Source organism: Xiphophorus maculatus, chromosome 11 (assembly GCF_002775205.1).
Source record: "Xiphophorus maculatus strain JP 163 A chromosome 11, X_maculatus-5.0-male, whole genome shotgun sequence".
NCBI lineage: Eukaryota > Metazoa > Chordata > Actinopteri > Cyprinodontiformes > Poeciliidae > Xiphophorus > Xiphophorus maculatus.
Window position 1 is genome coordinate 27,205,790 of NC_036453.1, and position 16,296 is coordinate 27,222,085.

Here is a 16,296-nt window from a genome sequence, read left to right on the forward strand (position 1 = left end):
AAAATGTTTGTGTTTCTTAATTTAACCACACTTAACAGTATGATTAAGTGCTTTCTGTTAAGCCACAAACATCTCTACATACATGAATGTCTGCAGCTTGTTTTCCACCACTTGGATTTACTGAAGACATGATGTCACCTCCTCGAATAATGAAAAAACTGGAAGGACCAGATCAAAGGAATAAATATGTCATCAGGAAGGCTGTGGGGGCTAATTACCCTGTCAGAGGAGGAGATGTTGTGTGCTTCATTCTGGGATGAATGCTGCTGGTGAGCTGAGCAGTGTTCACTCCCTGGAGGCTACAGCCCTGGAGGCCATTACCTGCAGCAGGAGGCAATTCAAAGGTGAAAATCAAAATTGTTAATCAAGCCATTCTACAAAATGCAAATGTATTCTTGGCCTACAGGTTCCCACCTCTTGAATTACAATTAGAATTTAAAAAAAGAACTTTTTTGGTCTTTAGCATAAACCGGTTTCTTTGATTGGTTTCATCTACTTGAATAAAAACGAAAGAAATCACCGCATCTTTCTTTACCGAGGCGAAGACTCATGCTCTTTACTTAAATAATGTTGATGGTTTGGAATGTCCCAGCATCTGTGAGTAATTTCATGCTAGGCTTTGTCGCCATCTAGCGGTCAAGTATTACATGAGCTTTTACATGTTAGCTTAAGCTAACATGTAAACAGCTTACCTTTTTCTGAAGAAACACGTTAGTTCGTCTTCGTTCTTCAACAACAGTTGTATCAGGAAATATATATATTTAAAAAATATTCAAGGAGTGTAGTTCTAAAACATCGTGTTATAGGGAAAAATCTAGTGGGGTATAACAAGCTAATGTTGGGGTTCCACTGTAAACAAGTTATTTCTGCGCATGCTCAGTGAGCTTTTATCTAAGAAATGATTTGTAATTCATCCGAGTTCCGTCGGATTTTAATTTAATTTTCTGAAGGTATAACCAGTTTTTGGTAATAGTGTACTAGTCTATATGTGGCAACAATCCACTGTCTTTCATATTTATCTAAAATAAAGCGTATGGTGTTAAGGTGGAAATCGTCAATAAAAAAACATTCGGACCTGGATAAAATGTCCACATACCTGGTGTGAAAATGAGTTTTCTGCTGGGGAAATTAAAGTCCAATTTATTTTCAATTAGTGAAAAGAAAACACCAAGCGTTAAGCTTGCTTTAAGGTGGATGAAACAATTAACTGTTCCAAATACCAGTTCCTTAAAGGTAGAATATCCAAGTTGTCCAATAAAAAGCTGAAAATCAAGAGGGATGTCAGTATTTCAAAGGGCCACGCTAACAAAATCCTCATCACCGTCATGGCCTTTGTATTGACCTATTCTTTAACTACAGTTCAGGACATTTGCCATATGCCCAAATTTCTACTTTTATCTTCTACATACCAATAATTGGTGGGTTACTTTTGTTTTTCTTTATGAATTTGCAAAGTCAAGTACCAACTGCAAAGTTGTAATGCATTGGTATTGAATTCTGGGGCAGAAAACACAAATACATAGAAAAACTGAAAAAAAAAAATCATTTTTAATTTTTTTTTTACATATAAACAAAAACTATAGTTTACATGAATCAAAAAAATATTTCATCAGTGAACTTTAACATAAAGTTCTTCCTTTGAAATTCACTTTTACAATGCAGATTCATCTGAATAACAGGCATGCTTTGAAAGGCTGGAAAAGGTAAGTGGATGTCTGAGAAATATTGCTTTGGTTTTGACTACAGGTGGTATGTCACTGGGTTTTGGGTCAACATACCATTTCTTCCATGCTTTATTTTGTTAATAGCAGCCACTTCATTCTGTCAAAATAAAAAAAGGAAAACAAGTTTGTACACTTCATCTAGTTTCAGAGGCATCTGAGGGAAATCGGTCGGATAAGAAAAAAGATCTGCTATGCAACAATGTCTAAGTGAGGTGACCTGCACCTCCAGTAAGTACTCAGTAGCTGAACATCTGCTGGGTGGAGTTGCTCTGCTGCTGCTGTTGTTGGGTGGCTGTGGGGTTGCTCTGGGCTGGATCTGGACCCTGATTCTGGGTCTCCTGAGGTTCTCCATCCATGTGGGTGACCTGGCTGCCCTCAGCAGCTGAAACAGGCCTCCAAGCCAGAGTTGGTGCCTCCAGCTGGTGGCTAATTGGGTTGACCAGAGTGGTGAGGTTGATGAAGTGGGCCACGGACTGGGGTGCTGCACCGTTGGTAGGACCCACCGTCTCCGGGACAAGTTCAGACGGTCTGTTGTGGAGCATGGCGGAGCCGCTGACGGTGTCGAAGGTGACGGTGAGGATGGAGTTATCTAACGTGAGGGGCCGATCGGTGGCGGTCAGGTGGCCCACGGCTACCGGCTGCAGGCTGGTGAACTGGGCTTGGGAATGGCTGGTGATTGGTGTGACGGTGATGTTGGTCAGTCCGACCGAGCTGCTAGGGGAGGGGGCTGATGGAGCGTTAGGATCAGTCAGGACCACAACCTGAAACACCAGACGTCAGATTTATTGACAAGCTCATTTACTGATGACATCACAGAGAGGAACATTACTCCAGTTTTCCTTCTGACGAATATTCAATCAACAATCCAGCTACAATATTGTTGCATCTATTTCTTCTTAAGGAAAACCCATTGTCTCCTAACTTCTTCTAAAAATGACAACCTCTTAAAGCCGTGTCTCTTATGAAAACTTGACATCTACCTGCTGGATGCTCTGCACAGCAGAGCTCGTCTCCGTCTCCTCGCCAACAATGACGGTGTTGAATTCGGGCATGGCCGTGTGCCTCGGCTCAGTGAAATCGCTGTAGTCGTCAGACTCGGAGAGCTCTGGTTCCGCTGGGACTCTCTGCTTCTTCTTGGGGTGCCGGTTAGGTCGGACAGGCTTCTCATGGGACAAGCTGTCTTTCTCCAAGGAGAGGGTGGGCTGTCAGGCCAGACCATTCACAAAAGCAAAACAGCAACAAACCAAGTCAGATTTGATTTTCTGTCTCCAACCAATGTCCCTCTATGTTCTGAGACATAATGTCTCCATATAATCCTCAATGGTAAACAAACCTGCACAATACTGATGGAGGAATTAGTAACAGTTGAATTTTCTTGAAAATCATCAAACTCATCAATTCTCATTGGCGCCACCTGCAGGCAAAAAAGGGAATGATTACATCAGGGAGTCTGGGTGGAGTAATGGGTCAGGTCTGACTGCTGTCATACAGAAAAGTGTGTAGAGCAGAACAAAATTTACACAAGTAAAACTAGCTCTACTTTAACTAATTTTACTCAAATAAAACTACAAAGTAGTAACTTTAAAAAACTGAAGTAAAAATGAGAAAGTATTTGGTAAAAATACTACAAAAGTCCTTGTTTTGAGTTCATAACATATGACTTAATCAGGGCTGAAACAATTAATCAGACTAATTGTGATTATTGAAAAAATCATCAGCTAGAACAACACCCCTACAGCAGTAATTAAGCTACAACTGAAGATATATATATATATATATATATATATATATATATATATATATATATATACAGTAGTGATACTTCACAATATCACTAATGTAAAAGTAAAAAGTAGGGTGTAGTAAAACTACTCCCAAAAGTACTTTTTTCTTCCAAAAACAGTTACTCAAGTAAATCTAAGTAGTTACTACCCACCTCTGATCATATAATCATCCCCCCCCTGGGGGCTCGTCCGGGCTTACCTCGGGGTGTTTGCGGCGTAGATGGCGGTTCATGGAGGCACGGGTCGACACCTTAGTCCCACAGAGGTGACACGACTGGGCTTCCACCTTTTCATGGGTCAGGTGGATGTGCTTCTGCAGCATGTACTCCGTCAGGTACTTCTTGTCGCAATGTTCACACTTCCACGTCTTACCCACTGCAGCAACAGTGAAACAATGGTCAGTTCAGGACACTGTTGATCACTCTGTAAAATGCTGGCTACATAAAGTGTTTTGTACAACACTAAACTAATTAATTAATTACTGGTACATTTTAAAGATGCATCAATCAATCTTTCATTTTATAACAATGTAGGAAGTCTCAAAATAATACACAGTAATAAAAGCTCTTCACCTTTCTTGTTTTGTTGTACAGATATTATTTGTTAATTTTCTTCTTTTTTAAAAAAATTTTTACCAAAAATTATAGCTTTCTTAAATTTTTGTGGCTTTGAGGGTGCATTCACACCATCCCTGTTTAGTCCGCTTTAATCGAACTGTAGTTTGTTTGCCTAGAAAATCTGCTTCATTTGGGGAGGTGTGAGTGTGGAACCAAAATCTGACACGGACCAAAAAAGCGAACTCTTTCTCCCCTACAAACCTAGACCTCGGTTTGATTAAAATGAACTCAGCATATGAGAACGCCAATCAACTTTGATTCAAAGTTTGATTCAACTTTGAATCAAACTTTCTCATGTCAAAGTTGATTTTAGTGCAGGGCATTCTGGGTCAAAAGAACCAAAATAAGCGCGTGTGTCTAGCGCTAGTGAAAGAAATGGGTAGCAATGTTTTGCCAAAGACAAAAGAGAAATCCTGCAAATGCTAAAATCTGAAGAAGGAAGTTAAGCTCAGTGTCTTCGTCAGAGATTTTTGAGCTGATTCCTTCAGTGGTTCTTCGTGCAGCGCCACCACAGGCGATGAGGGGAACAGGTTTCTCAAAGGGTTTGGCACTTTTAACACAATACAGTGTGAAAATGAACCACAGCTGCTGAAAACATAGCAAATGTTGCAATTTTGCTCCCCAATCCAACCGAGTCTACCAGACCATCAGGTGTGAAAGCACCTTTAATGTGAAACAAACTCCTGCCTCATGAGAGACTGACCTGTGTGGATTAGCTTGTGCGTCTCCAGGGTTGTCCTCTCGCTGAACGTCTTCCCACAAAGTTCACACATAAAGTCCTTAACACCTGAAACCAAGTTGGTATGGAGGTAAATCAACAATAGTATGATCATTTTAACTTCATGGAAAAGTTCACTGAAACATCCCAAACCACCTGTGTGTCTCTTGAAGTGCTTCAGCATGTTGACTTTTTGGGCAAACTTGCGGTTGCATTCTTTACACTCGTACTCTTTGATGCCTTTGTGAAGCTTCATGTGGTGCCTCAGAGCATGCTTGGTTTTCATGCCTGCAAAGGGAGACATAACCGATATATAATTATAATCTGAGTATAACTTAAGAGATCTAGTTTCAACTTAGTAAAAAAACATGAGGGGTGTGATGCAAACCTTTCCCACACTCTGCACACAGATAGTCCCGGTTGTCATCGTGAACCCTGAGGTGCTCCTTCAGCATGTCCTTCCTTGCGAATGATTTGCCACATTTCTCACAGCAGTGGCTCTTTACCCCTGAATCATGACACAGCAGCAAACACCTTAAAGATATGTTTTGGTATTCAAATAAACAGGAGAAGAAAATAAATTGATTTTTTTTCTCCCCAATTCTTTCCAGCAGGTAATCTTTAATGAAAAAAAGAATTTAGCTAATATGCTGTTTCAGTGTTTTCTCATGTCTAAATATCAATTAAAGAATATCTTAAGGATCGGGACCATTCAGACAGCAACACTGATACAACTGCCTGAACTAAAAATCTGATATTTTTGCAGTAATTGAACACACCATGCAAAATTGCGATTAGCTAAAAACAACCCTCTTCAGCCGTAAACTAAAGGAAAACGGACTCAGACATTTTCTTTCTACAACCAAAAAAAAACAAAACAAAAACAGCTAGCAGACTTATGAGGTCAATTTCTCTCTGCCTGAGAGAACTAGCGATTGACAAGCGAATGTACCCAGAGCTAATTTAAGCAGATAACAGGAAGGCTGAACAAAGCAGGCTGTTGGCACGTAGGAGTAACGAGCACAAAGCATATTATGTCCAACATAAAAAGCGACTTTAAAGTTATCCCGTTTTAAGATCCTACAGAGTTCCCAGCGCGCTGCTCACCAGTGTGGATAATCTTGTGTCTTTCCAGGTTGCCGATGCTGTTGAAGATTCGACCGCACATTTCACACGGATGGATGTACCTGGAGGACAGAACCAGCTGGACTTTAACTCATCTTTCCCAAGACTTCATGTAGTTTTAAGTAGCACTCGATAGCAGAGGCGCTTCCTGCTGCCTTACTTCTGCACTGCAGGGTCGGGCAGCTGCTCTCTGTGAATGACCAGGTGAGCGTTGTACGTGGCCTTTAGAGCAAAGTGGCGGTTGCAGATCGCACAACTGTGGCCTTTCTCCTTGTGTTGCTCTGTGATGTGCTTCAGGTAATCTCTGCCCTTCGCAAACGACAACTAGGTACACGGAAGCAGATGACTTGGGTCACGTACTGATCCCTGAAAACAGCCTGCTGTCCGGTTTGTATTTTTCACAGCCAAAATGTCTGATAGCTAGCTACAGGGCTATATGTATTTCACCTCATGGAACTGTTTCTCATCCGCTATTTTTTAAAAATCAAAAACTAAGCTTACTTGACATTTCTTGCAGTTGTATTTGTGGTGATCAGGATCATCATCCTCATCTTCTTCATCCGTTTCATCGCTGTCATCTGGCGAGATGCCGATCTTCTTGATGAAGTCCTCTCTCTCTTGCTCATCCATTAAAGCAATGTCCTGGAACCAAAACAACTCCATTATTTATTTTTTTTAACAGATGAAAATACAGATCGGACCAGGTCTCAAGGTCACCTTGAAATGCACGTGGATGTGGTCCCGGAGGACGTCCACGCGGAAGAACTTCCGGCCGCAGATCTCACAGGTGTATTTCTTGTCTCCATGAGTCAACAGGTGTTTGTTCATATTGCTCCTGCAAGAAAACACCTGCGCGCACAGGCATGCAGTATGTGTGTGACGAATACAGCATCTGAGAACGCCTTTACTGCACGTCTACTTCCAACCATGTGTAAGATCGGTTGCCGGCAGCGCCTGAGACAAACCCTTACCTTGCCGCAGATGGGGCAGGGAGACGGTTCCTTCCTGTACTTGGTCCCTTCCTCTCCGTTCGCCTCCAGCTCTTCTTTCTTCATCTGTTTTGGGCCTGCTTACAAGTATAACAAGTTGAAGACGATGAGGGTGGCTCAGCTTTGCATGTGTAGAGCATGACATTTTTGCCCTTTCTTCTTTGCAAAGTAGCTCAGGATAAGTGAGGATGGATTCATTTGGTCAAGAACAGGATCAAGGTTTTTAATCGTATCTTTTCATCTGTAGGTTTAGCAGTCCCTCCAGAAAGTTGTGACGTTGTGTGTGCAACGTAATTTTACTCATTGTTTGCAAATTTTCCTGCAATTTTCCCCATTAATTGCAACTTTTCCAGAAGTCTGACCAACCACATAAGGATTACCGCATTTCTTTCTTTTCAGACCACTCACAGCAACTCGTCTGAATTTTGACCAATCCTTTTTATTTCCCCTTCTAATTTAACTTCCTGTTTCACAACATCTCTTGACGGTCGAACCCGCAAGATGAAACGGTAACATTAGCGGGCTTTTTTGTGCCAAAAACATCTTGAGATGTTCTGTAGGATTTTCTTCTACTATGTAAACAGTTCGTGTTAACTGGAGTTGCATCTTGACAACTCCTCAAGAAGTTGATTTTTTACGTATTAAGATTGCTACTTTAAGAAGATACTTGAAAAAGTTATTTGGACTTTAAACGTCAACTATGTAAAAAAAATAAAAGGTGCTTTAGGATGATTATATGCAGCAATTCCATTTTTTTTCTTCATGTTATTACAAAAGTAAAACGTACAAGAAAAGTGCCACTCTGACCGCAAAGTTTTGAAAAAGACGCCACAAAATGAGTAATTTTAGGTCGCAACAATCACAAGAAAACATCCCAAGAGACTGGTTTAGAGTCACTGTCCAGTTGGAAGATAAAACTAAACCCGTTTGCAGCCGCTCTCCCAGGTTTTCATGATCCTGCTCTGCGGCTGCAGCGACTCACCCACGCTGTGCCTCCTGTGGTGCTCCTGCATCACGTCTTTGCGGTAGAACATTTTGTTGCAGATCTCGCAAGAGTAGAGCTTCTCGCCGTGCTTCTTCTTATGCTTGGAGAGGTTGCTGTTGGTGGAGAAGAATCGCGAGCAGATGTCGCACTGGAACGTCTTGTCGTCTGGGGATGTGAGAGAGGGATGCAATGAAACAAAAAAAAGATTCAGGTGGGACAGAAAAGCGGCTCGGAACGTCTTAGAAGAAGAGCGGAGAAACGGCACCTGTGCGGCAGTTGTGGAACTTTAAGGCGTTTTCCAGACGAAACGATTTCTCGCATGTGTTGCACTTATATTTGTAGTCTTGGTCAGGCTGCAGAGAAACACAAAGACGTCAACCAGCGGGAGAAAGTAAAAAGCCGGAGGCGACAGTTTGGAGTGTCACTCACCATGTTCTTGCTGTGCTTGTAGGAAATGTGCTGCTTCAGACTCTCCTTACGGCTGAATAACTTATCACATTCGTCGCACTTAAACAGCTTATCACCTGAGACGGGGCACAGAGGAATCCTGTGATGTTACACAATGCACAGCCACTTTGCTCGATCGACTCCAGTTTGCTTCGTCGCACGCTGCGGTAAAAGAAGACACCTGGCTCTTACCGTGAGACCGGATGTGTCTGTTCAGGTTGCTGCTGTTCTGGAAGATTTTACTGCAGAGGGAGCAGCGATAAACCCGCTTGTGCTCTCTGGCTTTGTGCCTCCTTTGGACAGCCGCGCCTTCGGAGGACGTGAGCAGGCTGCTGCTCTCTGATGATGCAGCCGCCTCCGAGGCCACCAGCTCCAGGCCTCCCAGCATGGGCTTTACGTCTGCACACATCAGGAGCACACACACATACACTGATGAGTCAACATAAGGAGACCTGCTTTTTAGCTGCACCATCTTGTAGGGGTGCGCCGATTTAGTATCGTGCACCAATTTAGTTAATTTTGGGAGGTTTTGCGATCAGCCAATATTTATGTGAGAAACTGATTTTCTCCATGTCTGCCACCCAAGTTAGTGTATCTGAAACTAATTTAAAAAAATAGATGTAAAAATTTTAAGGTTAAGAAATCTAAATCCTAGTATCTGCTACTTTGTTTAAGACTGATCCAAAAAGCCAGATGTTTGGTGTAATCCTTAAAAGCCTGACTCTTTTCTTTCTTACCTCTGGTCCTGCTTGTGAAGGGGGCCGCTCCAGGCCTGCGCCCCCTGGCTCTCCTCCCGCGGCCCTGTCCTCTTTTACGGCAAACCTGGGCCGTGTGGGGTTTCCCTTCCTCAACACCAGGAGCAACCAAGGACCGCACTGAGGCAACCTCACTGCTGACATCCAGGGTTATACCTGCAATCAATAAAAGGGAAATAAATGTACTGGAGCACGGAAACATGTCTGGATCCCAGTCCTATTAAGAATAAATCCTGAGGACAGAAAGCGGAAAGCTAAGAGAAAATACTGCAAACTTGACTGAAATTTAAAGCCGCCATTTACAGATTTGTGAGAATTCAGGTGATTGATGCTTCAAGTTGTTTTACCTGCATTGTCGTCTTCAGCCGTGTGAAGCAGCAATTGGGCGTCTGATATCTTTATTTTAGCAGAGGACAATGTGACATCTGTTCAGGAAGAAAGAGCAGAAGGCACATTGTTTCTGCCCTGGCTCACCAGAATCTGTGCTGTAAAGTCTTTGTGATGTACAGAGCTACTCAAAGGTATTCATGGACCAAAAACCTTTTCACAATTTGTTGCATCACAACCACAACTCTCACTGGATTTTATTGCGATTTCATCAGACTCTGGGTTCAGCAATTGCAGATTTCTTACTGATCCCCAATTTTTAAAAAAAAAAAAAAGCCTGACCAGCCAACTCTAAATTTGGCTGATAATTTTTTTTTTTTTTTGAAAAGTTGCTAAAAATAGTGATAAATTTGCTAGTTTGCAATAGTGGAGTGACCATTGTTGACCGCACACATGCAGATGTGACCTGATGGGTGGGTCTGCTGAATTTTTAGACCTTTGTGGAGGCAGAGAAGATTGATCAATAAATGTTGGCTAATTGCCGATTTCCCAAATTTAAGAAAATTGAGGCTGATTTATGAGGGTGCCCTTACATGCGGCAAAGCGACAAAAGTAGAGTGTAGTTGTGAAGAGGAAAAGGATGTTAGTCTTGTTTCAGTTTTTTGCCACTAAAAGTCTAAAAAATATGCAATGCGTTTGCATTGGAAATGGAAAAATTAAAATGAAGTCAATATTTTCCATTTGCATGATTGTTTTTCTCGTGCCTCACTCTCTTTCTACCAAAATACTTCAATCTGGTGCGCTGGTCTGGACCAGCCCCCTGTTTTTTGTAGGAAAGTTTTGTTTAAAGAGACTTCGGTGTCCATCATATTTGTTGTTTAGGTTGTTTTATTTCGGATATTTAAATGGCCTTCTAGTTCCAGTGTTAAGTGTCCCTTTGAAATGAAAGTTTATTGATCGTTGACGGGGTGTACTTGCAGTGCTATTCTGTAATCAATATTACCTTAAAATGGTCTCAAAACAACAATATTATTATTTATCGCAATAACTTCTGGGACAATTTACCGTCCAGCAAAATTTATTGTGACAAGCCTTGTATTCTGCCCTCTTTCCGTGGTGGTGGTGGTAGTTGATAGGAGCAGGTCGGAAGACGGATGGAGCTCGTATTACAATTCGAGAATCATGAGTTAGAGTGAAATGCAACCAAGAATCTGTTGCAGGATTTGAAAATTGTTCTTCACAGATGCCGATAATAAATTACGTGCTACTTTCTTTTAATCTGTCTCATAAAATCCATGTAAAACACGCTGAGGTTTGTGATTTCCAGTTACCCGGTGGAGGCAGCGGTGGTGGCAGCTTCAGGATTGGTTTCTCCATCTTCTTGGCATAGAAGGCGCCATACCAGACTCTCAGCTCCGTTCCTGGGAGCACGTCCTGGTAAACAGCAGAACCACATGTAGGATTAGCGCAACCCTCTGATAGCATGATTGCACGGCCAGGCTGGATGAGGGTACCTGAGAGGTGTTGAAGTAAACGTCGTCATCCTGCTGGTAAGCAGTCAGGTTCTGGTGCTTGTGGTCGGCGGCAGGTCGCACCAGCATCATCCAGTTGCAGTCGTCCTCGCTGCTGCAGTCAAAGCACACCACGGCACCGTCCTTCTGGAAGATCTGCCCAACAGACGACAAAGTATACATGCAACAACGAAATCTTTCTAGCACAACGCAGGGCTTGAATCGTGTTCTAAGTCGTGAGGGTTTATCTGGTGGCACCTTCAGAGGGAATACTCCTTCGTTCTCCAGAATGGGCACTCTCTTCGCTTCAAAGGGTCCAAAGCGGGTCCGCTTGACCAGTCGACGCAGGACGAACACCCCCTCCTCTCTGTTACCCACCTCTCTGATCTCCAAGCTGCTAGGGAGAGATGATCTGACGCAGGACAGAGAGAGGTTTGTTTAAAAAATGAGCAAAATCCAGCAGGATTTAAGGAGCTGCACACTAACAATACCTGCATTAGTGGGTAGTGGTAGCTAAAAAGGGCAAGTAATGGGGCTGAAATTTATTTATTTAGTTGGCTTTCAATTTTAGAGTGGAGTTTGGAGTCCAAATTTTAAAAGAATTTCATATTTTTAAAAAACAAGCAGAAAACAAGTTGAGGTCAGAGTTCATTATTCCACATTAAGAGACTATGAAAAAAATAGCATCCAGAATTCGAGTGGTTTTTTGTCCTTTTGTCCTTTAAGAGAGCTCCAAGTAATGGTGGGCATTTATCACACCGTTTATGATTTATTGTGGAAAACTTCTTATGATAAAAATTTAGATTTATTGTTGTCTTGATAATTAATCAATTAATGATGTTATTCCTTCCCCCCCAAAAAATGCCAAATTATCGGAAATGCTATGTTTGCTCTTTTCTCCACTGTTTGTTCCACAAGAGCCTCAATAAATATCAGTCATTTTGAAATTATTGTGCAGTTACTATGTGCAGCAGTGTCCCTGAGAAGTCATTTTTACCATCTAGTTTTATCATCATTTTTAATTTTGTTACAATAGTACCACCAAATAACACAATAAATGTATAAGTCCATGTCACCCCGCCCTTATTTCCAATGCAAACACAACTGCAGGCCAAAATTCCTCCACAGTGATGCAAAAACTTCTTGCAAGTTTTTCAAACACTTGATGGCAGATGTTGCTGCATCAACCAGTTATTAGGTTTTGGGGTAACTAGACTTTATTTTATTTTATTTTTTTGTATCTTGATAAAGAAAATCATTTGAAAACAACTTATTGTATTTACTCAGGGTACATTTGTTTTGTATTAAGTCTGGGCAATAAATCAATCTACAGTATATCGCGATAGACACATCCTCAATACCATTAGAAAATGCACAACGCATGTTCAATCATTTCATTGAACTCTGCTCCAGGACCGCACAGCATTCTGGGAGATGTAGGCAGAGGAAAGACTTTAGCCTCATCTTCTCACAGTGTCATCAACTAACTTACTCGCTCTTTGGTTACCCCAGCAACAACCTGCTGAGTAACTTGTAGTAGCTTCAGGTTTCATCACCATGCCTCATAACGGCTTACAAAAACACATCATGGCGTGGAGAGAAGGGAGGAAATTAGAACAACAGCTCGAGATAAAATCGTGGATAAACGTGGCAGCATTAAGATATTTAAAACAAATCATTATCGATATCCACTGATACGAAACACAAATATCGTTTCTCCGCCATATCGCCCAGCCTATTTTTATATACACATTTGTTTGATCTGAAGCATTGCCACAAAAAAAGGGAAAAAATAGAAATATGCGCTTCTACTGTTATAACTTAACTACCCTATTGTTATTTCAGTAGCTTTAGGGATAACTGTTGCTTTTATGAGAGAGACTCGGACAAACCATCCAAGTCCAGCTTGAACGGTGTTCCCACGCTGCCAACTCACCGAGCTCGACTGAGGACGAAGGAGTCCTGCACGGTAACCAGCGGTCCCAGTTCAGGACACTCCGAGTCATGGTAGTGACCACAGTCCTCGCACCCTGTGGAAGGGATCACATCTGTCACCACAGCCTGCTCCCACGCTGTCAGAGTCAGAATACAGCGACGGGTGGATTCATACTCACAGATGAACTCATCTGGGTTCTGCTCAGCCATTATGCCAGCCTGCACAGAGAGGAGACGGATTTTTATTCTGTGTTTGGCCATGAAATAAGGAGGAAGCTGACAACATTCGGGTCATTTGAACACAACTACTTGTATGAGTGAGTGTTTAAAAGAACCGAACCTGCATAAGTATTTGATGGTACTTTTCGGCTGTACCTGAACACATCAACCCCTCTGATAGACAACAATGTGTTTGAAAGCACTAACTGCGTTTTTTATTTAATGTTTGTGAGTCACTCGGAGGCTGCATTTTTTTTTCTTTTTTTCAATCTAAGGAATCCGTGTAAGAGTTGGGATCCAGGATCTGAGTGGTTCCCAAACTCTAGCCGGGTTTTAACTCCGATCTGAGCGGCTTCTCTTCTCTACAATGTAACAAAGAACAGTCGGCATGGCGGCTGGATCGGAGACGCAAACCACCAAACCGGAGTCGGTGCTGTTCAGCGCCGGGGTGAGAGCCGTGGGAGCGGCGCAGAGAAGCCCCGAGCGACCCGGTCACACCGGCTGCACTTTTGCTGGCAGACTGCGTCGCCATTTTGATGGAAACGCGAGTGAATTAGCGAGGAAACACGTTACCTTTTCTGCAAAACAGCCTTCATTTAGCGAGTCCTGACTCCGGGTTCCAATCCGCTCCAGAAACGGCGCAGGACCGGAAGCGAAGCCGAGCCCATTGCATTTTGGGAACTGTAGGCTGAGGACAGCAGTTATCGCTTAAACCAGAAAACGAGAAAAGGCCTTAATTTCCACAGTTTTTGTTATTCGAGAGTTGATTTACTATAATAATAGTGTTTGAAAACACTACTACATGTGTTGTTTGTTCTACATAATATCATGATTTCAGTGACGTGCGGTGAGGTGCAATGCTGGTGAGGCACCGACTTAATCATAATCAGATGTACAAATGTAGACCACCTGCACGTTATTGTTAACATGAGGAAATTTCGCGCATGCGGACAAAGCCGGAGGGCAAAAAGATAATCCTTCTACATGCACCACAGCCGCGGTAGAATAATTCTGTTAACTCAATCAAACTTGGAAATGTAGATATTATTAATTTCGTGCTGTGCTCCACGGCAAAGGCAAAAACCGTTAAGTACGACTCAAAACCACGTCTTTCACGCTCTCTGCATTGGCCAGGCTACGCGCAGACTCGTTGCCATAGCAACTGACAACGCCAATAAAAAAAATACTGAATTATTTCCCACACAAAGAGCAGAACATCCAGTCTGTTGCAGTAAGATGGTTTTAGGCTTAGTGTTTATTTTGCGATTATTATTAAGTGATTGCTGTGGTACGAGGAGAAAACTATAAATATATCGCTAAACTTGACTTTACTGTATTTCTAGCTCGCCGTTACTGTCTCTTACTCTGCAGTTGTGGAGTCACAATGTCAGGGATCATGAGCGCCCCCTGCCATGAGGCAGGAGAACTGCCTGCCTCACCTCGAGTCTGTTCTCTGCCGTTTCTGATCGCTCCTCAGCACACGACACACGTTACACACATAGTTGTACAAAAAGCACTGTACATTATATACATAATTTAGCTTATATACATAAGCTAAATTATGGAAAATCAGTTAATACATTTAATGGTTTTTTTTTTTTTACCCATTTTACTGGCGACGTAGACAGGAGGCTCAGCTCGCTGCTGCCTCACCAGCTTCGCTCCCGAGCATTTGACTGGGAAAATGCGAAAATTCAGCTATTTCGAAGAAAAAAATAATCAAAATTGGTTAAGCTAAATAAAAAATAAATACTTTACAGTACAAACCACAGGGTGAAAATAGCAATATGAATTATTTTATCATTATATTTTTCCATTATGACGTGAGGCTCTGCCTCACTTGCCTCCCCTGACCGCACGTCCCTGCATGATTTCATGATGAAATTTGTTTACATAAACAAACTTCGAAGCATATTAGCTTATTTAAAAGCTAATATATGCGCCGTCTGACAAAGGTATTCATACTGCTTTAACTTTTTCATTTTGTCATATTAGAAACGTAAATATATTTAAGTTGTTGTCTGTTTTAGCCAAAGAAAAAATATAATGCTCAATTGTGAAGTGAAAGAAAACCTAAATGTGAAAATTGTATGAAATGGCTTTCCAATCCCGTTACTATCAAATCCTTTTGTAGATCCCATAAATTTCTGCTTAACCCAAATCTGTAGGGTGTAAATTCTGAATAAACACCCCGAAAGCACCACTGGGAAACCTGGAGGTGGCAGCATTATGCTGAAGGGAGGCAGTAGGAAACGCGAAGCTTGTCAAGCAGATGAATGAAGCTAAATTCAGGGCCATCAGGAAACAAAACGTTTTACAAACCGCTAAAGGCTGGAAGCCAAGGTGGTTTGCAGTAAAAAAAGAAGCTGGTAGCAACTTCAGGTCCATATCTGTTAAATCTACAAAGTATTACCTCTCTAAATATTGAGTTGAATACAAATGCACACCCTATTGTTTCAATTATGAAACCATAAATAATTACAGCATATAAAAAGTTTAAGGAGTATTTGAAGAAACGTATACTTTGAGAAATGATCAGCAAAAACTCAGAGCTGTGGTCTAAACTGGAACGAAAGCAGACAAATAAAGCTGAAGTATGTTTAAACTTCAGCTGCTGGGTCCCGTAATAACTACTTATATAGCAACGTCTGTTTAAAACAGCACACAGAAAACGTACACATCATTCAATCAGTGTCAGCACAGCCTCATGTAGTCACTCAGGATTTATTGCTGGGAATTAAATAACTCCATTGGATTTTAGTTCCAAAATCTGGCATTCTGCAGCAGCACTTCAGCCAGTTTATGTGCATAGAGCAGACGCCATTAAAAAAAAGAAAAACGTAAAAAGTTACGCATTCTGATAAACATACATAGCCCTGATGCTTATTAGTGAATGAACAACAGGGAAGTTCTTGAGGACTGGAGGAGTTGAGGGCTGCGGAGCTGGAGGAGATTTGAGGAAATCGGTTTTTTCTTCCCTGTCCTCAGTTGTGACTGATTCTTAAAGAAACAAAACAAAAAAAGACAGTAGAATACTTAAACTGCTGTCCTGTCATGAATGTACCACGATGCAGGAAAGCCAACAACCTCTAAAGTCGTGTTGTCCTTAAGACAAAAAAACCAAAACAAGTGTTTTTAATCGTCTCATAATGTAAACACC

The 16,296-nt window shown here is 41.8% G+C and overlaps 1 protein-coding gene across 2 annotated transcripts; it reads right to left on the reverse strand.

Moving 5' to 3' along the window:
• Positions 1-1,533: 1,533 nt before the first annotated feature.
• Positions 1,534-14,274, reverse strand: prdm15 (PR/SET domain 15). Of its 2 annotated transcripts, none has more exons than XM_023341637.1 (24): positions 13,710-14,274; positions 13,097-13,136; positions 12,919-13,012; positions 11,241-11,394; positions 10,986-11,138; positions 10,803-10,905; positions 9,492-9,569; positions 9,127-9,300; positions 8,582-8,788; positions 8,372-8,466; positions 8,208-8,295; positions 7,940-8,107; positions 6,940-7,037; positions 6,686-6,817; positions 6,470-6,610; positions 6,129-6,292; positions 5,951-6,030; positions 5,232-5,351; positions 5,000-5,131; positions 4,829-4,912; positions 3,708-3,883; positions 3,058-3,138; positions 2,705-2,926; positions 1,534-2,485 (listed from the first exon to the last, which is right to left on the reverse strand). In XM_023341637.1, the coding sequence occupies exons 2-24, from the start codon at positions 13,125-13,127 to the stop codon at positions 1,961-1,963; spliced, it is 3,300 nt and encodes a 1,099-aa protein (XP_023197405.1). In that variant the 5' UTR covers positions 13,128-13,136; positions 13,710-14,274; the 3' UTR covers positions 1,534-1,960. The 2 variants fall into 2 exon arrangements, with proteins under 2 accessions (XP_023197405.1, XP_023197406.1); XM_023341638.1 differs by having other exon boundaries at positions 6,940-7,034; positions 13,710-14,273.
• Positions 14,275-16,296: the final 2,022 nt, after the last annotated feature.